Source organism: Stegodyphus dumicola, chromosome 10, assembly GCF_044657685.1.
Source record: "Stegodyphus dumicola isolate Sdum_Otavi_A_Nest chromosome 10, ASM4465768v1".
Taxonomy (NCBI): Eukaryota; Metazoa; Arthropoda; class Arachnida; order Araneae; family Eresidae; genus Stegodyphus; species Stegodyphus dumicola.
The window spans coordinates 114154583-114166933 of NC_140777.1; the positions used below are offsets into that span (position 1 = coordinate 114154583).

General features: G+C 34.9%; 1 protein-coding gene across 1 annotated transcript in view; it reads right to left on the bottom strand.

Annotated features, from left to right (window-relative positions):
* The window catches only part of LOC118204023 (alkylglycerol monooxygenase-like), a 121882-nt gene that overhangs the window by 75966 nt on the left and 33565 nt on the right, over positions 1 to 12351 (bottom strand). The window contains exon 2 of the mRNA XM_085826097.1: positions 4665 to 4819. Coding sequence (XP_085682223.1) covers positions 4665 to 4787 — 123 coding nt within the window. The 5' untranslated portion in view covers positions 4788 to 4819. The remainder of the gene's footprint in view (positions 1 to 4664; positions 4820 to 12351) is intronic.

A 12351-nucleotide genomic window follows, 5' to 3' on the forward strand; every position in this document is an offset into this window, starting at 1 on the left:
CTCCTAGCTGAAAAAAAAATCATTACTGTTTATAAACATCAGAAAAGAAGGAAGGGCTTTACAAATCTATGTACTGTAATTAATACTTCAGATAGACTGCATTCACTTTTGTTCGAATTAAAAATTTCTGAACTACTCTTATATACGCCCTCGCTTGGCGAGAAACTCCACGGTGCCATATTACTATCTAACTTTTTGTCTACATTTCGAACTTTAAGCCTAAAACGTCTCGAAAAACGCGGTTTAAGCACCTGCAAAAACCGCGTTTTGAACGCACAATTTAATCTAAAAATTATTGTTTAAATATTCTCAAATAAATTGCAAACTTATTGCTTAAAAATTCGAAAAAAAAAATAATAATTAAATACCAAAAAACGTAAAGTTTCAAACCAAAAATATTTGACAAGAATCCATGTACACAGGGTTCTGTTTAAACTTAAAAAAAGTCTACGAATGGCACAATCTAGGCATTGAGCACTAATCAACAAAATAAATAAAATAAATTACAAACAAATTCAAAAAACAACAATAACGACAGAAATTCATACTAAAAGAACAAGTAACATAACATTCTGCAAAATAAAAACAATAAAATAAAATTCATTTACCATAATGAATACTTCTTCGAACAGCAGAAATATCAAGAGCATACAAAATCAGCCTACATTCGTGAATAAAATTTCGCCAGTCAAACAACGTCTGTGAACAAAAATGCAACGATTTTGCAATATCACACGGTCTTTCTGCGATTCCAAATTCCGAAGGTAACGATAAAAACTTCCCCCAAAGTGAACTTACTACACGGAAATCACGATCCAAATCTTAAACTCCGCTGACAACCACATACTTTAGCAGCAACCATTTGCCTGCAAGCCCACACAAGTCTATCAGAAAAGCCCTTCTTCGTACGACTTCTCGTATCAGCTCCACATTTCGGACACGCCAAACTCCGCTTCAGAAGTCCTGAATCCCACAGAAATTCCAAAAATACACTTCGATCCGCATAAACACACCCGTGAACAAAAGACTTGTTAACAACTCCAACATCGTACCTTTTAGTACTAAATTTACTTTGCACACAATCTAAAATACACGACTGAAATTTTTCCCACCAAGTCTTTCATTGAAACATTCCGTTTCAAAACGCGCACGACACGAACCAACGAGCAAATAAAATCACTGCAGTGAAAGAGTAAGTTTCAATGTCAAAAGGGTTGCCATACAAACAACATCGTCCCCAAAACCATCCCAGAACACGCAATCGCACCAAAAACCAGCGCAGAACACATATCGTCACACTTGGCGGCCTGAGGGCGCATATAAGAGTAGTACCGAAATTTCAAATCAAATTAAATTTTAATTTTTTAATAAAGTAAAAATAAATTCTAAGAAAATAGTACACAAAACAAATTTTAATGCACAAGTGATCGATTTTTCTTTCATTATGTAGTCTTTTTGTAAGATTTTAAAGTTATGCGATAGAATGCGTATTTCAGTTTTTTTCTGCGTTCCCTGTTTTTTATGTGTGTACCTACGCTAAGGCCTCGTTCTTGAACTCCAGCAGCTGTTTGTGGGAATTAAAGAATGTCGAACAACTATCATTATTATCATGTTATTGTATCTTTGTTGAATAACTATCATTATTGCGCTATTAACCCTTTAACTGTCAAGTTACTTTGATGATTTGGGTACACAAATTGTCAAATTTTTTTATTGGAAAAACCAAATGTAGCCGAAATAAACATCTCCCGATATATATTCGGGTATGACAATACGATGCACTCAAAAAAAAAAAAAAAATTACCCCGAGAAATACTCGGGCGTGACATTTTCGAACACCAGTGTTGTGCCCGAGATTATCTCGGGCATGACAGTTAAAAGGTTAAAGCCGAACAGCTATAAACATTTACTGGGATGATTGAAATTTTGTCACAGCATGTAATAGGAATATATTTTAAAGCTGAACGATAAAGTACGAGTAGTCTGAGTAGCTGAACGATAGACTATTTTAAAGCTGAACGATACTGTTATTTGCTACAGAGAAATGACCTAAAGTGAAAAGGCAAAGAAAAATCTGCAGACATCGATCTTGAAATTTCTAGGCAATGAAATTACGATAAATATGCTTTTTTTTAAAAAAAATATCCATAATAAAGAAATTTGAATGTTTAAATTTCGTTTTATTTATTGAAAAACAGGAAGGGGGAAAAATATTTTTTTAAACCTATTATCCTTTTCTGTATGCATTTAGTTTTTTAGTTAGTCTGATTTTAAATAGTCTGGGTAAATGTTAGACCGATTAGCCAGGCTACGCAAGGCTATTGCTGTATCTTAGTTTTAAGTGAATCTGCGTGAAAGAATTTTGTCTTCAAGTCAATTTTAAATTACATTTTATTGCTAATCGATTTGAAATCTATTGAATTGTATTTCACCATTATCGGCTAATTTCATGCTTGAAAGAATAGGTCAAACCTTACTTCTTATTTTTTAGTATAGTACATCATTTAGGATAGTACATCCAATTAGTAACTGGAAGTTTGTACCTCGAATTCTAGGCAAAGGCTTAGTTTAATTTTCACTGTTTAAAAGTGAATACAGTCAGTCAACTGTGTTTTCTGAACTAAAATGTGATGGCGATAATTTATCCCCATCTGGGTTGATCGATTGATTTTCTTGTCGCGACCGAGTTGACCTGGTACTTACGTAATAATGCAAGCCCCTTGCAGCAATGTGATGGTCTTTTACAGGTAAAAAGATAAAAATTACTTACTTATGGGGTGCAAACTTGCAATTTTTGCGATTTTTTTTAAACATTTCCAAACTATAGATATTTATCGCAATCAGCAAACATTAACAACATATTAAAAGAAAAATCATTTTAAATATTAAAAAATACAAATCCTAATTATTATGTATGGATAAAATGCTACATGAAAAAATAAAACACTTATATCTTTGGATAAAACCTTCGTTAATTTTTAGTGTTGCTACTCTCCCCATGAAGAAAGATATCTCTTTCAATTAAAAAATATCACAGAATTTCACAAAACATGGCATTAAGCAGATGCTAGCTACCAAACTCCAAATGATTGTTTCCTTTAATCAGTTTTGCGTCAAAATTCAGTATTCTTGCAGATGTTTTTTTTATTGCTGACCAATTTCACTATCGGTATTTAAAAATTGAGTTAAAAACAAAAACAAAAACAAAAAAAAAAAAAAAAAAAAAAATCATGACTTGACTGTGAAAACCATTAGAATTTAGAATACAATAAAAAGAACGCTTACGAAAATGATAACGTTTCTTGATTGTTATGAGCATGTTTGTCTGAAGAATATGCATGTGCACGGTTGCCAGAGTTTGCCATATTCTGGAAGTTAGGCCAATTCTACTAGAGTGATTGCCATAAAACTTAAGTACCGTCAGCCTTCAAGTGAAGGCGAATCTAAAGCATAATCATGATCGTTAGATCACATGGCGTTAGTACGTGATATATATGGCTAAAAAGTTGGGTAAAGTGCAGAATCGCCTACTTATTTGGCGCGTTGTGTTTGGCGCTTTTTACGAGATTGATACGGGCGCCAAATGTGGTATCCAAGTCGATTTTGCCGTTCTGGATGAGCGTGATTTTCAGAGCATTTTCGCGGATGCTCAGTATGTATTTTTAGTCGAGAATTTCTTTGAGCTCGAAATTCGGAGCATTTTAGCGTGTGCTCAGTATGTATTTTAAAATTTTAAATTTCTGAGTGTAGACGATAATAGATGATAAAGGTGCAGTTATTTTAAACAATAATTCGAGGACATTTTGAGAATTCATTACTTTTCGTTCTTCGCCTGAGCGGAGTGGATTACCCCTTTTCAGGTAAGTAAAAGTATTTTAATTTTTCAGTGTTTTGTAACGATTTTAAGTGTTTGAAACTCACTATGTTTTTGAAACGATTTTTAGTTTTTAAAATTATATGTTTTTGTAAGGACTGGATTTTCATTTTTAAAATTTTTTGGAAGTGAATGTATTAATTTCTCAAGGTTTTTGTAAGGATTTTATATTCTTTGAACTTACTATGTTTTTGAAACGATTTTAGTTTTTAAAGTTATTAGGTTTTTTTGTTTTGAAACGATTTCCAGTTTTAAAAATTTCTCACTTATTTGTTCGGCGCTTTTTACAAGAGTAAGAAGAATTGGATTTTTGTCAATTTTCTTTGACCTTTTTAAGTGAAAATAGGTTGATGTGTACATGGATACCGAGTTTGCGCAATTCTTAAAAATGCGTCAAGCAGCGGGTGATTCTGCAATTTCCCCAAAACGTTCACTAGCTAGAAGAACCGTGGCTTCACTACCGGCGAAAGCATTGTTGAGTTTTCGTATTTCTTGGTCCGAAAAGCTTACTGGTGTTTCCAACCATGCTATATGACATTATTAAAACCATTAAAAGTGATCACATTAGTATTTTAAACTCTAATGCTGAAAAATCTGAAAGATATTTCTTTAAAAAATTGAAATAATTTATGGCAATTTGTATTTGCATTTGTATTTTGATTTCAAAATTTTTTGTATACAGTATTTATCTGTAAGACTTAACTTAAAGATTAGTAAGACCTAAAAATTTCAAGCAAGAATACGCAAGAAAACAATGACTTGGAATAATAGCATAAATGGAATTATTTACTTGAAATGCATAGTTGGGCACTTCCTCTGGAGTCTCATATGACGTCCTGTATGGGATGACGATGTAAAAGAGGTAGCCAAGTCTTTCAAAAACTATTTGAACTATCTCAGTTACCTCGACCATCTTTCATAATCTGCCGTCAGTCAAGTGATCTTCTGTGGAAAACATTTTAACTTACGTTATTTATTTTGGAAGTTTTCTTGTAGTAATAAGATTTAATTAAAATTTATGTGAACTGAAAATACATTTGTATCAATAAAACTGCATAAAATAAATGCTAAATACAAATAGATTTATTATTATTAGTTATATTACACATAATACCAGCATTATATGAAAAACAATTCAGAATTAAAGAGCATTCCAAGTTAAAAAAAAATTCGTTAAGTATCATAGAATTATTCAGACAAAGCTTCATAACCAAATTTATGAAGATGGTATGAAAAGAAATTCAGAGCTAGAGAGCATTTAATGCGTTAAAAAATTCATAAGTGTGTATTCTTGGCTATTGATATTCAAACTAAATTATAATTAGGAACAGCAAGAATTAAAAACCAATGGCTAAGTTTACTGTTTTAATTTTTCATTTTTCAACTATTAAAATGAGCTGCTACTGGCATAACAATCAGATAAGAATCAACATTCGAAAATCAAAGTAATCATGAATCATTACTCGTTGCCACTCAGCGTAAGAGATTTGTAAGTATAAGTATGAATAACTAATTGTTGCCATTCAGCACAAAAGAAATATAAATATGAATATTAACAAAACGTTAATTTTACGAAATAATTAAAAATATAAAATATTTGCAATAAAAAATAATTATTATTCATGCAGTAACTGAGCCCCTGCAAGTGACGTAGAATTTATTCAGAGGGTTTTTAATGCACAATTTATGATAATTATATGAAAATGAACGGAACTACGGAGCATTTCATGATTTAAAAAATTATAAGTGTCGTAGAATTATTCAGACGGTGATTCGTCTTAAATTTATGTGAAAATAATTAACTGAAGCTTATGTGAAAAAAATTCAAAACTATAGAGTATTTCACGTTTTTTAAAACATTAATAAATGCCATAGAATTATTCAGACAGCGCTGTGTTGACTTCGTGGTTTAATAAGGCACCATTTAGCAAGACGAAACGAACATTTATTGAAAACATGGTTCAAAGCATGACAATAACTCAGAGCAGTACGTCGCTCTTACCCCATAGTACAATCTACTACTTCCTCTTCTGAAGCTAACATGCAACTCCCTTCAAATATATTAACCCTTCTTGGAGAAGAGCTACATGCGCCAAGCACGCTCTGTTGACCGCCAAACAGTCGCCAGATATCACACCCCCGTCGTTAAGATTGTTGTTGATACTATTTACAAATCAATCAGCAATCTGGAAACTAAAATCTAGCAACTGTTTGCGATCAACGAAAAAAGGAAAAAGAAAACTACATATACATTTATACTTTCTACCCTAATTTTCAAATTTCAACTACTATAGACATTTGCAATGTAATATCTACAATTGCACATCAATTTACTGCATAAACATACAGTGGATGGACAAAAATATGGAAACACCTTGTGAAATGCATGTTTGAAAAGAAAGATTGATTTTAATGAAATATGTAGGTGGCGCTGGCGTTTTTGACTACTGACGCCACCTATACAACTTCGTAAATGTGCTAAACAGTTCAGTTGTTGTCGGAGTACTGTTATGTGAGGTTGTCATTGCATTATGTCAGAGTTAACAGACTTCGAACGTGGGCAAATTGTTGGAGCACGTATGGTAGGTGCTTCCGTAAGCAAGGTAGCCGAGGTGTTTAGTGTTTCAAGAGGTACTGTATCGAAGATTTATTCAGCATATTTGAAAAGCGGAAAAACATCATCTGCTAAATCACAGCGCGGACGAAAGTGTGTCCTGAGTGATCGTGACAGACGATTATTAAGGGCAATTGTGACGAAAAATAAGAAGACCACAGCTGCAAAAGTTACTGCTGAAATGAATGTTGTGTTACCGAACCCTGTGAGTACCAAAACAATTAGAAGGGAGCTTCATAAACAGGGAATTGCTGGCCGTGCTGCAATTGAGAAGCCACTCATCAGTGATGCTAATGCTCGTAACAGGAAAAGGTGGTATTTAAGTCATAAAGCCTGGACTATAGAGCAGTGGAAGCGAGTAATATGGTCTGACGAGTCTTCTTTCACATTGTTTCCCACTTCTGGCCGAGTTTACGTCTGGGGAACGCCATCTCAAGCCTACGGACTGCTTGTTGCCAAGAGTGAAACATGGCGGGGGTTCTGTTATGGCTTGGGCAGCCATATCGTGGTTCTCTGCTAGCCCCTTGATAATTGTGTCAGGGCACATGACTGTCAAGACTTATGTGAACATTTTGGCCGATCCAGTTCATCCCATGGTACAAACTTTGTTCCCTGATGGTGATGGTGTCTTCCAAGACGACAAAGCCCCTGTTCACACAGCTCACATTGTCCAGAACTGGTTTTCTGAGCCCGAGGATGAGTTGTCCCATCTGCCCTGGCCACCACCGTCATCAGACCTGAATATTATCGAACCTTTGTGGTCTACATTGGAACGGAAAGTGCGTTCTGGTTATCCACCGCCAACATCCTTATCTGAACTTGCCACCGTTTTGCAGGAAGAATGGTATAATATTCCCTTGGCAAACATACAGAAACTGTATTTATCCATTCCGAGAAGACTGCAAGCTGTTTTGGATGCCAACGGGTTTCCTACACCACATTAAGCAAAGAAACATGTTTTTTAAAGGTGTTTCCATATTTTTGTCCAACCCCTGTATATAAACATAGATAACACATTTTTAACTTCACTTGTTCCGAACATTATTATTATTATTGTAACAATTTATCAATTCTTAACCCAAAGAAACCAAGTTGATATTTTTCTTTTATAAATATGTTAAAATATACCCTAGTATTATTCCAATGATGACAGTAAAATTATTTAGAATCTTATATATATATATATAATTTTATTCTTAAAGTTCTCTTTAATTAATGATTATTTATATCCTTGAGAGACAGATATCTAAATTTACCACTTAACTCGAGTATTTGTTATCCAATAATTTTTCTATCTATTTCAAATTACAAACATCTTATTTGAACAAAATTGTAAAATTATTAAGAAAAGCAAAGAAAAACTATCTAATCATTAACTATAGAAAATGTTTGTGAAGATGAACAGTAAATTAATGCTTAAAGTTCACAGGTGGGGAGTCTGGATAATGAATCTGCGTTCGACAGTTTTTTTCCTGGCAAAGTTATAATTTGTGCAAATTCTTCTTCATTTTCAAAAATCTCAAATATGCAAAGAGCAGGTATGGGATGTGCTTATCCCAATTCGAAGGATCAGTTCTGATGACATGATGTAACATTTGCTTGAAGGACTTGTTCCATCTTTCTACTAATCCATTTGAAGCACTGTAAGCAGGTGTAAAGAACCTAGGGTGAGAACCTAGTCTTTTCTGGAATTCTTTAATTAATTTTGAAACAAAGTTGTTACTTCCGTTGTCACTAGCTATTGTATTAGGGATTCCTGTTATCATGAAAATCTCCAAAAGCGCGTCGCAAGTGGCTTTTGCTGTCAAGCTTCTCAGTGGAATGGCTTCTGGCCATCGGGAATGTTGATCTACCAGACATTACACATATTTATGTTTCCTTGCAGAGGGAGGTTCAATAGGTCCAATAACGTCGATGTTAATTGTTTCCAAAGGTAATCCTGGCCTTCTGACCGTTGTGATGAGAATCTTGTCAGATCGCTTTTCTGGACCTTTCAACTGACAATCTTTGCATGTTTTACAAAAGGTTTCGACATTTTGTGCTAATCCAGGCTAAAAAAAATGATATCGTATTCGCTCCTTTGTTTTTCTTATTCCACGATGTGCTCCGAAAATGGAACTATGTGCTGATTCCAACACTTGTACCCTTCTACTAAGCGGTAGCTCTAACTGAAAAACAGTCTGTCCTAATATTTTTCTTGGTGATGTAACAGATGATCAATAAATAAATAATTTCCTTTTTTGTCTATAGCTAACTCCCATGCTTCTCTCAGCGAGGGACAGTTAACTTGCTCTACGCGTAGGCGTTCAGCAGACGACAAGTCTGTGTTTACATAAACACCGCCTTCTCCCCTTCCTCCTCTCCGTTTTTCTCCTCCATAAGCATTAGCGGGGGGGATCGACGCTATCGTTTGAATGTGCATTGGCGAATAAATTTTCGTAAGTTTTCGCTTCCGTAATTACTTTTTCCTGCGCTTGATTCTTCTGCCGCAGGATTAATCTACAGTTCGTGTATTTCTAGAGTTATTAAGCAAGGCACATTTAGCTTATCAGTCACTGCAATTAATGTATACACAAAATTAAATATACTGCTTCCATGATCTTTATGGTAAATAGGTACACGGCAAACTTTTGCCTCAACTGGTTGTCCGAAAGCAGGTGTTAGCAATATTTTATCTCCATCTCTCTCCTCTAAATATGGAATGAGCGATGAATGTACGATCGTTATTTGCGTTCCAGAGTCTACGATAGCTTCGATTTTCTCAGAGTTAATAAAAGCGTTTACTTTTTGCAGTGGTTGAACGATGCGTTCTGCGAATTCGGATCATAGATGAGATGGTTCTACTTTAGCTACGATGGCCTCTTCCTTTGATGTTCTGTTTGAATTATTTTGAGTTTTGGAATCATCTTTTCCCTTCTTATTTACTGCAGTTTCGTTCTTTCTTCTTTTGTCTGGGCAATCTCTTGCGATGTGTTGATAGTTTCCACAAATATAACATTTCTTTCTTCTCGCGTAAAATCCTACTTGTTTTGAATATTCTTTTCTCATGTGCGGCGAAATATATTTATCTTGTGTACATGTTGTATCCAGGAATCTCGGTGATCGCTTAATTCCATTTCGAACTTCGTCGAAAGATTTTCCTTTGGCCGTGAAATAAATATCACATTCTGTAGCTAATTCTTGAGGCTTCAGCCATTTATTTCCTTGGCGTATTGCGACGTGTGCAGCTGTTTCTTCATCTAAAGCTTGGAATAATTTATCTGAAATAATTAACTCCTTGAGTGTTTCGAAATACTTTACTTCTCTTTATTTGCAGTAATAGTCCCATGTAGCTGTTAGTCTTGAAGCGAACTGGATATGCGTTTCGCCGGAATAACGTTTAGTTTTTCTGAAGTTTTCTAAACAGGTTTGAGGAGTAGGTATGTATTCCTTCAGAACAAGAGCTTTCACTTTTTCGTAATTTTGCAGATCTTCCTCCTTTATATAAACATGAACATTTGAAGCTTTTTCTCCAATTAATTTCAATAATATTTCCGATTTGTTTTCTTCGGGAACCTTCTTGTGCTTAAATGCTCTTTCGATAAAATCGAAAAATATATTCCGTGCTTCTACTCTCTTCGGTACTGGTGTAGTCAGTGTTTCTACTCCGTTGATCAGCTTGTCGAGGGAAATTTCGGTTTCTCATTCTGTGTTTTGGATTGAAGGTTTCGAACTTCTACTTCCTTCATTTTGAGTTGCTCAAACCTTCGCTAATTCTATTTCGTGATCTCTTTCTGTTCTTAATCTTTCTTCTTCCATTTGTATTCTTTCCATTTCTTCTTTTCTTTTTCTATTCTCCACTGTAGTAATCGGAATTTCTTTCACGAAATCAGCATCTTCGATGTATTCCTTGCTATTCTGGAGTTTGTGTGTCAGTTCTATCAGCTTCAAATTTGGGGATGCTTCTTCGCCAATTTCCAATAGAACTGTTACTAAATCCCCTTTCTTTACGTTTTTGAACATTTTCTTCTATTTTCCTTTAGAATCAAGCTTTTCGAACTCGCGATTAAATAATTCTCATGTTTCTACTCCCTTTTGCGAATGCGCACTTTTTTCGTGAGTTAGGCTTAACTGTACTCCACTTCCGTTTTTAACGCTCTAAGCTTCTAACCTCTCTGGTGATCTCGTAAGAGAGCGTGTTGTGATGACTTCGTGGTTTAATAAGGCACCATTTAGCAAGACGAAACGAACATTTATTAAAAATATGGTTCAAAGCATAACAGTAACTCAGAGCAGTACGTCGCTCATATCGCATAGTACAACCTACTACAATCCTCTTCTGAAGCTAACATTCAACTCCCTTCAAATGTATTAACCTTTCTTGCAGAAGAGCTACATGCGCCAAGCACGCTCTGTTGATCGCCAAACAGTCGCCAGATATCACAAGCGCTTCATGCCAGATTTATGAGTTGTCTCAAATGTAAGCTCTTAACATACTAAAAGATCTTGCATTTTGAATATTTTGTTTATTTAGTGAGTGCAAGAAAGGCAGTTTCGACAGGACGTGATCTAATTAATGCAGGTTTCTGAGATAAATCTAAACAACTTTGCTTCCTTTTAAAGAGAAAATGAAATGATGAGTAATACTTTAATTAATCTTTTACAGTTGGAACGTTTTTGTGAGATAATTGACGTATAGCATTTTTAATTAGTGCTGTATAATTTTAAATCTTCTAGGAAGTTAGCGATTAAAGTGAAAATTTAGATAAGAAGCTGATTTTTTCTGCAGTAGCTTAGTTTAATATGCAGTAAATTCATTTCCAATACTTGCAATTATAGCTCAAGTTGAAGGATTAAAAGTCTGTTCTTTAAATTCATCTAAATAAGAAGCTCCAATCCTAAAGCATTTAATTATCAAACTCAGCATTCGTATACTTCACGTGAGATCTAATTATGAGATAACTTATAAGGAATTCAATACAATCACATATACTAAGGAGAAAAACTATCGAGCTCCCTGTCGACAAAAATATCGAAATTTTGAAGGACGATTTGAGCAAACAGTTGGTGCAAAGAGGCACTTCGCAGTTGCCCGCATTCCCTAGAACAGGCTGTTCGGTCCCTCTAGAACATCTCGGCATCCCCTAGAACATCTTTTCAGGCTGTTCGGTAGTAACCCTCAGGTACCGTTGTGTGTCGTTCGCGTCATGCGGCAAAAACTTCTAATTCCTGGCGAAAGCCAAGTTTCATAACTAAGATAGCCATGCTGTACTCCCCTGGATTCCAGTTTTTAGTTGCAAGGCTACTTTCCCCCCCGCTCATCCCCAAGGCATTAGCAATCTCTGCGGTTTTCCGTATTACCTAACTTACCTTTCCCAGGCCCTGGAACAATATGTTTCCCGGCCGATTGTCTTCCAACCTTTTCAATTCCATTCGCCTTTATTATCACTTCTCTCTCTTTCAGTCTTGTATAACAAGTTGAAAGCGGAAAGAAATTTTCGTCCCTTGTGTGGACTTCTTATTCACTTCTCCTTTCATTAAACCCTTAATGGTTTCGTTCACTTCTCTTTAACCATTGCTTTTACTTAATTAAGTCAGTTTTCTTAACGAAGTTGTGCAGGTAATTGCATTAATTTGCAAAGGTACTCTGGAAGCCATCGCCTTGGACCTAGAACAGGGTGTATAAAGTGGTGGACATGTCTATAGCAGCTGTTCTCAACCTTTTGACTAACGCGTAGCATCTAAACAAAAATTCAAAAATTTTAGTACCACCACTACATTTTACAATGATTATTTTTCAGTTCCTCAATAGAAATATTAAAACAATATATTTTGCCATTTGCACAACCTATTGGGTATTTTTTATTGAATATGAGATTAAAAG